At 40.4% G+C, this 12883-nt stretch overlaps 1 protein-coding gene across 3 annotated transcripts in view; it reads right to left on the bottom strand.

The window, feature by feature from the left end:
- Positions 1-12883, bottom strand: part of lrmda (leucine rich melanocyte differentiation associated) — a 1051240-nt gene that overhangs the window by 109814 nt on the left and 928543 nt on the right. For all 3 annotated transcript variants that reach the window (XM_073025431.1, XM_073025432.1, XM_073025435.1), the window contains one exon: positions 4771-4858. In XM_073025431.1, the coding sequence (XP_072881532.1) occupies positions 4771-4858 (88 nt within the window). The remainder of the gene's footprint in view (positions 1-4770; positions 4859-12883) is intronic.

The raw sequence follows: 12883 nt of genomic DNA, 5'->3' as shown, positions 1-12883 counted from the left end.
GGTAGAGGGGCCCAGGCCCGAGAGCAGGGAATGAGCCAATGTTTGGCCATTGCTGGTCCGGACTGCAGATGACTTGATGTGGCAGAACCAATGCGAGGTGAGCGGAGTATTCAGAGGAAATGCATGTGACCTTGGGAAGAATGTGCAAACTCCTTACAGACAGCGAGGTTGCTGTCACTGTAAAGCATTGTGCTAACCACTATGCTACCCTGCTGCTCTTTTTTAATATCCACAACTTAAAAGCTATTTCGCTGGTTGGATATCAAATTTATAATTTCAGAAAGGAGTAGGCAGCACTGCTGGGCACAGATGAGTGGAAGATATGTTATAAGATTGGTAATTTTAGAATGGTAAAGGTGGTATACTTCAGAGAGCAAGCAAGTTGTGGAAGCACCCAACATTGCCACAAATGTTTCCCACAGACGCTGGCTATTTTATGTTCTGTCAGCCCGTCTTAACTTTAATCACGTCCATCTTGTTGTGTTCATCCTATGCCTTCCCTTTCTGTTGTATATGCAAGGCTGGAGTTACATAAAAACATAAGGACATAAACACAAGGGAATGGTCTAGGAGACTGTTGCAGAAGTTTCTAACTAATGTCAGTTGGGTGTACTTACGTGGCCACTAAGCACTATACCATGGTTAGAATGGACAGTTCTTAAATAGCATCAATTGTGTGTGTTTGTGTTCAAAAGGCAGTGATCTTTGTCACTAATAGTTTGTGAAAAATAAGCAGTGAGGCAATTTAGAACTCTTTTGCTCACTGTGGTTTCAAGCATTCAGGTTTGTTTGAAGATGCCAGAAACAGCAGCCGGGGATGAAAGTGAAACAATTCCACTACTTCAACGAGTTAAGAATTAGAAGGCGTCGGTAATCATCTTGAATGTTACAATGAAAATGAAGATTTGTAGGATGCAATCATCAAATGTACTGTGTGATCACAGTCCAATATCTGCACTAGGTGCCTGTGATGATATGTTCACAGTCAATCAAAAGATCACAGCAGCATATACTGTGGATGAATTCCTCCACCTGATATCTATTAGGAACTACAGTTTTATAGTTCTGTAGTAGTATTGTCAGCATTCTCATTTGTTCTGTATTTCATTTAAATACTCAGTTAAATAGCAGTGTAAGGAATAAGTTATGCAATTGTGCTTTGTTTTGGGCATCTTGGAGCTGAGGAGCAACAGATATCATATCTTTTGTTGACTGTTTAATTATGTTAAAGTATGCTTCACTGCATCGTTTCATGACTGTGTGTCTTGCTAGTCGTTAATATATACAGTTCTTCAACTTTGGAACATCATTATTGGATTGATTGGAGGGCTGCCATGAAAGGGTAACAATCTGTGGGGGTTGCCAGTAGCAGCACTGGTTTGCTACAATTGACCACTACAGGCAGTTTGTCATTTTTATATCTTCTAACTATTCCCATGAAACTTCAGCTAATGGCCAAAATGTACTGGTCCCAATGTGTCCCAATTAACAGGAATCCATTCTATTATATGAGATTCAATTTATTGTGGACATTCACAGGAGGACAAAGAAATACAACAGAATCATTGAAAAACTATACACAAAGACAGGCAAATAATCAAAGTGCAAAATCAATAAATAAATAATATTGAGAACATGAGTTGCAGAGTCCATGAAAGCAAATTCATAGGTGTGGAATTAGTTCAGAAGCCTGATGGTTGTAGTGTAGTAACTGTTCCTGAGCCTGGTGGTGTGGGACCAAAAGATCCTGTACCTCCTTCCCAATGGCAGCAGCAAGAAGAGAGCATGGTGGGTGTCCTTGATGATGGATGCTGCTTTCTTGTGGCAGTGGTCCACGTAAGTGTCCTCAATGGCGTGGAGGGCTTTGCCTGTGATGGACTGGGTTGCGTCCACCCAGTGATGCAGCCCAGTCCATTCTGAGATGCAGAAATTTATCTGTACCTCAGGCCGCCTACATGGCTTCCATTTTGAGTCTAAAACTGAATGATACTGTGATGCCATATGCAATGCTGACCTGGGAGATTCTCCCAAAACTACATGCACCTTCCTTTATGGACAATGAGACTGTCATGTACATCCAACCCTTTGCAATCTAGGTCATATCTGCTAAACACAGAGGAAAGAGGGGTAAGGAATTTTCAGAAAACAGATCAAAATTTTAATAGGCCAGAAGATGTGAGATGTGTGTGTTTTCTGAAGGATTAATCTGTTTCATGGAGTGGCTGTGAAGAGCTAGGTTTTAACCTGGAATGAGAAGTGACCTAGTGTTCATTCCCCTTCTCTCTCTCCAGTTACTATTCCAATTGTCATTACAAAGTTAATCAGCATATTCTGAGTTGAGTTAGCCTTTCCTTCCACTTGTACTCAATCATTATTACAACTCAGATTCTTTTTACCTAGGATCACGTACCTAGATCCAGAGTTTTATTTTATTTAGAGATACAGCATGGTAACAGACCTTTCCAGGTCACCGCACCCATGCTGTCCAATTATACCCTTGTAACCAATTAACCTACGCTACATGTCTTTGGAATGAGGGAGGAAACCAGAGTCCCTGGAGGAAACCCATGTGGTCAAGGGGAAAACTTATAAACTTCTAACAGAGAAGGGTGGCATGTGAACTCAGGTTGCAGGTGCTGTAAGAGTGTTGTACTACCCGCTACGTTACCACGCCAGGAACACATCAATCAAAAATTATTGCTTAGTGGGTTAACTCTGCACGATTCAGCAAGTTGCTCTAAAGATGCTCCAAATGCAGTATCAAAGATGAGGCTTTAAAGCTGAGGACATGTTTGGTCCATTGGCAACCATCTGGAGTACCCTGAGAGCATGATAATGTAACTGAATGCAAATGGAATCTATAAATCTTCAGAGCATTCATTATTTACAAAATTTATTGCAGAGAAAAGCATTCTATACAACCGCAATTACAATTGATAAATAATTTCAATTTAAAAGAAAGTCAGGCACCTTTAAGGCACAGAAAATATAACTATTAGTCAAGTATTCAGGTGTTAATTACTCCATTATACTCAGCACAGTGAAAGTGAACGCATCAAAATTAATAATGACAAATTAGTCATAGACAGAATGGGGGTCATTGCCAATTAAAGCTAATAACAGAATTGATGTATAGATTACCAAGCCAGTCATAGCAATACTTCTGCAAATGCTCCAAAAATGGACAGCTAGATAAAGTCTTGCACCATTAATTACTGAGAGTATTGCCTAATATATAGAACATAGTTCTGGAACAAGTCCTTCAGCCCACAATGTGTCGCCAAACTTAGTAATCAAATCCCTTCTGTCTAAACAATGTCCATACCCTTCCAGTTCCCTTACGTTCACGTGCCTATCTAAATGTCTCATGTCCCTAATGCACCCGCCTTTACCACCACCAGGGCACTCCAGGCACCCACAACTCTCTGTGTCAAAAACCTGCCTCTTGCATCTCCTTTGAACTTATCCTCTCTCACCTTGAATGCACACCCTCTGATATTAGACATTTCCACAACGGGGAAATAATACTGTGTACCTATGCTATCTAGGCATTTCATAATCTTTTAAACTTCTATCAGGTCTCCCTTCAGCCTCTGCCACTCCAGAGAAGGCAACCCAAGTGTGTCCAAACTCTCAATATAGCACGTGCCATCTAATCCAGGCAGCATCCTGGTAAATCTCTTCTGCTCCCTCTCCAGCCTTGACATCCTCCTACAATGCAGGAACAGATTAGTTAGTGGCAAATGTTGTTATTTAATTTTCCCAGCAATTCTGTGTTACAAGTTTTAGTCTATGTCTCACACTTCAAAGACATTTAGATTAGAAGTATTGAAACTAGGAAAGGAGTAGGCAATTCAGCCCTGACAATCTGCTCCACCATTCAATATGACAGTGGTTGATCACCTAAACAGTATCCAGTTCCTGTTTTCTCTCCATATTCCCAAATCTCTGTATCCACAAGAGTTATATCTAACTCCTTCCTGAATATATTTATTGACTTTTCCACAGTTAACCTATGAGGGAAGTTTGATGGCTCTGGGCCTGTACTTGCTGGAGTTTGAAAGAATGAGTGATTGTCTCATTGAAACCCACTGAATATAGAAAGGCCTGGATAGAATGAACATGGAGAAGACGTTTCCTATAGTTGGGAAGTGCAGACCAGAGGGGACAGTCTCAGAACAGAGATGAGGTAATTGGTTTAGCAGAACATCATGGGCCAAAGGGAATGTCCTGTATTGTTCTGTTCTGTGTTCAAAATATAAATACAATCAGTCCACCCTATCTTTACACATAGTTCTCTAAGCCCAGGAGTTAGTTATGTGAATGTAAGTTACACTCCATCCATCACAAGAACAGGGAGGAAGATAAGAACTGCACACAGTATACAGCATGCGGTCACACCAAGACCCTGTACAATTGCAACAAATCACCCCTGTCCTTGCACTCAAAACCTCTTGCAATGAAGACCAACAGTCTATTTACCTTCTTAGTGGTCTAGCACACTGACACACTCACTTCCATTGACTGGTGTATCGGGACATTTGGTTTCATTGCATTTCTCCTGATCCTGATGTATTTAGACAATCTGGTTTCCTGTTTTATTTTTTGTGGATAACTTGACATTTACTCACATTACACTGTACTTACCCAATCACTCAACTTGTCCAACTCACACTGGAGGTCTCTGCATCCTTCTCAAGGGTCACACTCACACCCGACTTTGTATTTCTCACGAACATTAATGCGACTTTGGCCAAAGTGGAGTCTTACCTTTGTGGTTACTGCCATCACGAGTCCCTTGAGGCAGTGGGGTATATTGGTGAAAACCCAGCATGTTCCCATCACTTTCACAAGAGGCCTGTGTAATAAACAATATAACAGCTGAGGGTCAAAGGAATTTCCCAATTATATACATGTAATATGATCAGTCTTTTCATATTGAAACTTGTAAACAACACCGCATCATTGAAAGATGGATATGTTGGCGACAAGCTTCATCAAAGCTGGGCTTTTCTTTTTCAAAATTCCTTGTGAAGGTATACAAAAGTATGGCACACAGGCAAATAAGCCAACCTTTCACTTGCTGAGGCAGATCACTTCAATTATGATTTTACTGAATGAAATACTAAAGTTTTATACAGCTGTGAGGTAATATTGCAGCTCTAAAAAAAACACTGGTTAGACCACACTTAGAATATTCTGTTAATTTCTGGTCATCTTACTTTAGGAAGGATGTGGAAGCTTTAGAGAGAGCGCAGAGGGAATTTACCAGGATTAAAGAGCATGTCTTATGAGGATAGGTTGAGTGAGCGATAGCTTTTTTCTTTAGATGAAGAACAATGACAGGTGACTTGGTAGAGGTGTACAAGATGATAAGAGACATTGATCAAGTGGGCAGCCAAAAACTTTTTTCCCAAGGGTAGAGATGTTAATATGAGGGGCAATAATTTTAAAGTGATTAGAGAAAAGGAAAGGAAGGATGTTAGGATGTTAAATGTTCTTTTTTTACACAGAGTGGTGAGTGTGTGTAATGTGCTGTTCGGGGTGGTGGCAGATACATTAGGGACATTTAAGAAACTCCGGACTGAACATGGGTGATAGAAAAATGAGGGCTATCTAGGAGGGAAAAGTTAGATTGATCTTGTAGTAGGTTAAAAGATTGGCACAACATCATGGGCCAGAGGGCCTGTAGTGTTTTGTCTTCACTAGGATTAGTTAGATTAAGATAGAGAAAGCTCAGTGAAAAAATGGGGCTCAAATTTCTTCTGTTCTGATGTCTAGTCTAACTGTCCTAATTTGGAAGTACAGTGGATTCTGGTTAATTGAGCCATCCATTAATCAAGACAGCCACTTATTTGCAACAACTCTTAAAGAATAAAAACCAATCAGGAACATTGCCAAGATTCCCTTCTTTTATTTGGAACACTGCTTACCTGCTGCTTAACTGAGACAGAGACTTCTGCTGAAGTCTCTAAATATTATCAATCGAATGCAATTATGTGACCATTAAACAATACACTATGCTTAGACAGAACAAGTTTTTAAATAGCATCAATTGAATGTGTTTGTGCTCAAAAATCAGTGATTTTTGTTACTGATAGTTGGTGAGAAATAAGCAGTAAGACAATTTGGAACTGTTTTGCTCACTGCAGTTTCAAGCATTCAGGCTTGGAGATACCAGAAATGACTAGGACTGAAAATGAAGCAATCTTACTACTTCAACAAGTTAGGAACTATTAAGAATTTGTAAGTATTGACAATCATCTTGAATATTACAATGAAAATGAAGATTTGGAGGCTGCAATGGTTGAAAACAATGTACAAGTGCAGTCCATTATCTTCACTTCTTTTGCACATTTACAGTCAATCAAAAGAACATAGCAGTATACACTGGATGAATTGCTCTGATTGCTATTATGGATCACAGTTTTATAGTATTGTAGTAGTCTTGCTAGTGTTCTACTTTGTTCTGTACTTCATTTAAATACATGATTTGTTACTCAGTTAAATGGTAGCTTGTCTTCTGTATATGTTTTCATGAAATTTTGGCTAATTGGGGCAGCCACTTAATTAGCCCAAAATATACAGGTCCCGATGTGTCTCAATTAATTGGAATCCACTGTATCTGTATTTTGGTCTCCGATTATTTACTGTGTTCCTGCACGCAAAATCCAACAAACAAAATTGGGAAGATCGAGATATGTGAGAATCAAAATTCAGTAGTATCATGTGGATCACCATTTTAAGCTACAGCAGGTGACAGAGCTGTCAATAGCTGACTAATTTTTAAAAAGATTTTGAGAAGCAACATTGGAGTTAGTCCTTTGTATGTCAATAGAACCACTTGATTGCGCTTCCTTATAACCTCAGGTTTAGTTTCCTATGCAGTGTTATGTGGGTAAATGTCAGGTTATCCACAAAAACAGGAGAGCATCAAAGTATATCCAGAACTGGGGAAATGCAATGAAACCAAGGTGCCGTCATTCAAGAGTCAATGAAAATAAGCGAGTAAGTGCAGTAGACAGCTAAGAAGACAAATGGTCTTCATTGCAAGAGGTTTTGAGTGTAAGAACAGGGATGAAATGTTACAATTGTACCGGACCTTGGTAGACCTCTGTTGCCCAGCAACACTTGGAACCTAAGTATCGAACTCACCTCTTACTAATACAATTTTCTACCCTCATGCTGGTAACAATGGCTACAGCTTCTAGCAGGTTTAAGGGAGCAAAGAACTTCATGGGGCTGCTAACAAATAACATTTCACACTGAGTCATGTAAGTAGATATCAGGGCAAATGGCCATCACCTTGGACATAACTGTACATTTTAAGGAATGTTTTAAAGGAGGAAAGAAAACTGAAGAGGCAAAGAGGTCACCTTGGCATCTGATAACAGCTCAATGTGCTCTTTGCCGTTAGTTGCAGTGATTTCAAAGTGCAAATGTTCAAAGTTCAAAGTAAATTTATGATTAAAATTGTTCAGTAACTGTGTTCCTGCAGGCAAGAGTCATATGCATACATATATAACTGGGGTGCCTAAAACTTTTGCATGATACTGTAGTAATTTTATGTATTGCACTGTACTGCTGCGACAAAAAAGAAGAAATTTCATGATATATATGATTGATGATCAACCCGATTCTGATATGGATCTCTAATGTGGACTGAGAATGGGAAGGGGCAGGGAGAGGGAAAAAGGGTTGGGAAAAGGGGAAGGAAGAAGGGAGGGAGCAGGCAACACCAGAGAGACATCCTGTAATGATCAATAAACCAACTGTTTGGAATCAAGTGAGTTTGTCTGGTGTCTCGGGGCTGGGTGTGTCTGCATCCAAACCACCCCCTCCCTCTAATACTCCTTCTCTGCCACGTCTCCACCCTTGCCATTCCCAACATCCTTTGCTCCCGTCAGATTTACAAATTCGCTCTCTGCTTCACATTGACAAATACAGTACTCTTAGGCACCCTAGCTATATATATGTGCCTAAGACTTTTGCACAGAAATGATTGTCACCATACTGTATATACCACCCTGAGGTATATTACCCCTCATCCACCACTTTTGCCTGTTCAGTACCAGGTCAGCCTCTACAGCCATCTGTGGACCCACCAATAGAGGACCCCTTCAGAGAATACCATACTCGACTCCAGTGATTGCACTACTACCCTGAGATTAATTTCTTTGCAGGCATTCACAATAGAGCAAAGAAATACAATAAAATCAATGAAAAGCTACAAAGAAACAAGACTGACAAACAACCAGCATGCAAAAAAGACAAACTGTACAAATACAAAAAAACAAATAAATAAAACTAATTCTGAAAACATTTTATAACCCTACAAACTGTCAAGTAGCAATCGCTATCTCTCATTCGATGTGCAAGTATGCTGCACATGAGCAACAAAAACCAAATTGCTGGAGGAACTCAGTGAGTCAGGCAGCATCTGTGGAGGGAAATGGATAGCTGATATTTTGGATGAAGCCCTTGCTTCAGGACTGGGTCCTGACAAGAAAGTTCAACTCTCCATTTTCCTGCCCAACCCATTGAGGTCCTCCAGCAGCTTGTAATTTTGCTCCATATTCCATCATCTATATTCTCCTGTGTCTCTGAACTGTTCAAGATTTCCTGTGGGGAAATAAACCACCAGTGTTTCTGGCCAAGACCCTTCATCAGGAACGAAAAGGAAGGTGGCAAAAGTCAGAATAAGAAGGTGGAGGGAGGGGAATTATTACAAGCTTGCAGGTGATAGGTGAGACCAGGTAAAGGGGAAAGTCGGTGATGGAAACAGCTAGGAGTTCAAATGTGGAAGAGGGAAAGTGCTGAAGCCAAAGGAATCTAAGAGGAGAGGATAGCGACCCATGAAATAAAGGGAAGAAGATGGGGAGCTAAAGGGAGGTGATGCTGGGCAGGTCATGATGGCAAGGAGAGGAAGAGGGGTGAGAAGGTAGGAATAGGGAATGGAAAGAAGAAGGCAGTGGGGGAATCAAAGGGAAGTGATTACCTAAACAGAAAACCAAAGTCAGCTTCTCGTTTTTCATCTGTCAGTTTTGTAAATTGATATACAAAGCTTTAGGAAGTGCCTTGGATTGCTTTTGTTTATATCCAAAATACCTCATAATAGATTGTGACTATTAGTAAATTTAACTGTTAAATTATTTCCCACATGGTAAATGACAAATCTGCCCTTCACAATTTTACTCAACAAATAGAACAGTTTCTGAAATAAGGTTTAATTGGTTTTAAACAATGAATTAATTCATGAAGTAATTAAATATCCATTTTCATTGCAATTATTTATCAGACTATATTTGGAAACAATGTCTAATCTCAGTGTTGAGATCTGCACTCAACTCAGAAGTGGACTGGCTGGTTTCAGTTAAATTGCCTAGAGGTAAGCTACTTTCCCGTGGAATTAGTTGGCTGAGAGAAGCCAGGTATGGTGTCATTCAAAATAAGCAGCAGGAACCAGGTATATAGCTGCATGTGAGATTATCCCATTTGCCAGACATCACACCTGTGTCTCAGGTTTCTTTTCTATCGCAAGGGAGTTAAGGTACAGAGGAACAAGCCACCTCATCTTAAACCTGAGAGGAAATGCAGAATTGACTTAAAATTAATTTCTAAAAGATTAATTGACTCGTGATTATGCAAGTGTATTAATACAGAATAAATGCAGTACAAGGAAATTAAATCTTGTTCATTAACAATAACATGCATTTAAGTAACACACCTTTAATATACAATAGTCCTAAGTCATTTCACACCCTCATTATCTTTAAACCATTGGCATGGAGCCATAAACATAAAAAGAGACATCAGGACAGCTGAGAGAAAGCTTGATCAAAGGGGCAGGTTTCACAAAGCAACATTCTGGAAGAGAATAAGTTAGAGATGGAAAGGGATTTGAGGAATTGATTCCACAAATTCCTAGCATCTGTGTGGTGCTGAAATCCTACGAAACAATCAGTCTAGGCTTCAAGAACTCCATCGTTTTGTATGTATAACCATGATTTCCAGCATCGGCAGATTTTCATGTTTGTGAGTCTCGGCTTCAAGATGGAATATTCGAAAAAGAAAAGTAAGATCTCTTGAGTCTTCAGGAAATAAAACCTGTTCACAAGCCAACTTCAACTTACACCTTGAAGCCAAAGAAACAAATTATTGGGTATGGGACTTTCTGTCTCTATACCCTTGAAACCATACAGGGGAAGACAAGAATGCTTTATTTAATTAGTGGCCATTAAAATCTTCAGGATGAAATCATGGAAGGCATTAAGTGGACATCTCCTGTAACAGCTTTATTAAAGACTTATCCTGACACTTAATTAATAATTCAGGCCTGTTGTGTCACTTAATTTTCTGATTACTTGCACACTCAGCAGCAATTTTATTAGGTACCTCCAGTATCCAATAAAGTGCCTACTGAGTGTATTTTTATGATTTTCTGCTGCTGTAGTCTATTATCTTCAAGATTCAACATGTGTGTTCAGAGATGCTTTTCTGCACACCATTGTTGTAGCATGTGGCTATTTGAGTCACTGTCACCTTGTCAGCGTGAACCAGTCTGGCCATTCTCCTCTGACCTCTCACTAACATAGAACTGCCGCTCACTTGATGTGTTTTCTTTTTCAATTTTTTTGCCACATTCTCTGCAATCTCTACAGACTGCTATGTGTGAAAATCTCAGGAAATCAGCAGTTTCTGAGATATAAACCACCCCATCTAGCACCAGCAATATTCCACAGTCAAAGTCACTTAAATCTTCCCCCATTCTGTTGTTTGGTCTGAACAACAATTGAACTGCCAGACCCTGTCTGCATGCTTTTATGCATTGAGATGTAGCCACATGATTGGCTGATTAGATATTTGCATTAACGAGCAGGTGGACAGCTGTACCTAATAAAGTGGCCACTGAGTGGAAAGCTGAATTCAGGCCTGCTCTGTTACCGAATATTCTGGTTATTTGTATCGTCAGAGAGCCATCCTCAACACAAAAAAAACCCAGTGATATTTGTAGTCTCCAGAGTTTGTTCTCAGAAGCTCTTGAACCAATCATAGGTACTTGAATATTCAACGAGCTTCTACTAGTTAGGATCCGTTATCATTCTAAATAACTAATTCCGCAAAGTTACCTACCTAAAATAAAGTAGGTAATTATAGTTCATAGGATAGTACAGCACAGCACAGGCTCTTGTGCCCTTAGTGCTGACCTTTTAATCTGTTCCAAGATCAATCAGACCCTTCCCTCCTACATAGAGCACTCCTCCATTTTTCTATCATTCATGTGCCTATCTAAGAGTGTCTTAAATGCCCTTAATTTATCTGCCCTCCACCACCACCCTGCTAGGGCAGTCCATGCACTCACCACTCTCTGTGTAAACAGCCTCTGATACTTTAGTTAATCATTTATTAACATATTTGCTTTTAAAAAGTTAATGAACATTATGCGAGGAGGCAAGACTAAATTCACTTCAGAAGATCCGCTGTGTTCAAGGTTCAAAGTACTAGTACTATTGTCAAAGTATGCATGTGCAATACAATTCTGATATTTGCCTTCTCCAGATAGCCATGAATACACATGAAAAAATAAAAGAAAGAAAACTCGCAGACCCCAGAATGCCCAACCCCTCCCCGCAGAAAAGAGGAGCGACAATAACAATCCCTGACCCTCTCCCCCACAGGAAAAAGCACAATAATAATCCAAGACCCCATCCCCACAGAAGCAATAGCAACAATAACAATCCCTGATTCCCCTCTCGCAGAAAAAACAGCAAGACATTCCTATACCCTCCCCACTGAAGAAAACAGCAACCGACCCTCTCACTCACAAAAACGAACAGCCACAGTAGCATCAAAAACACAATACACCCAACCCCACCACCCACCCATAAAGAACTTATTTATCACCCACCCGCCGTTCAGCCACAAGAAGGAAAATGCTGAAAAACTGAAAGAGTCCAATATAAAGTACAGTCTGATCAGGTAATATCAGAACTTCGAACAGTCCTTCCATGATTCAGAACTCACGCCTGGTCCGAATGGTAGCCTCTGTTGGGAACGAATGCTGACCCTCTGGCCTTGTTGGGAGCAATCGCTGACCCCTGGCCCCACTGGGTGTAATCACTAACCCACTGGTCCCATTGAGAGCAATTGCTGCCCCTCTGGTCTTGTTTGGAATGATCGCTGACCCACGGCCCCATTGGAAGCGATCGCTGACCCTCTGGCCCCATTGGGAGCAAGCACTGAGCCTTTGACCCCATTGGGAGTGATCGCTGACCCTCTGGCCCCATTGGGAATGATTGCTGACCCCCGGTCTCTGTTGGGAGCAAGCACTGACCCTCTGGCCCCATTGGGAACAATTGCTGACCCTCTGGTCTCTGTTGGGAGCAATCACTGATTGGAACCAAACACCATCATCCTGGTGGTGGACCCAGGACACAGCCTCCATCAGGAGACCTTGCTGACTTGCTCCAAACACCTTCATCTCGATGCTTCAATTTTCCTCACTGTTTCGAGATGGAGTTGTTTATGACTCTCTGCCCATCTTTAATTTTTTTCCATGAGTGTTGAATAAAAACTCTCCCAGCTACAGTCTCCATGATGCTCATTTCAGCAGTCACAAGTTCAAAAGTGCACTCATCTCCCCAAGGTAATTTTTTAAATGTCGAACAGGTTTAGTAATTTATAACTCAATGAGTTGAAAGTGTTTTAATTTTTTAACAAACAAAATCAAAGGCCATGGATCATGATTTTGAATGTTGTAGAAATATTCCAGGCATTTTAAAATAAGGCTAAGGAATTTGATGGTTTGAGTTAAGACTGGAAATATGGATTAAAAGACTTTCATATTCATTTTAGAGGTACACATGGAAAATGCCATCTATAG

Source organism: Hemitrygon akajei, chromosome 21, assembly GCF_048418815.1.
Source record: "Hemitrygon akajei chromosome 21, sHemAka1.3, whole genome shotgun sequence".
Taxonomy (NCBI): Eukaryota; Metazoa; Chordata; class Chondrichthyes; order Myliobatiformes; family Dasyatidae; genus Hemitrygon; species Hemitrygon akajei.
This window is presented reverse-complemented; position numbering and strand designations above follow the sequence as displayed.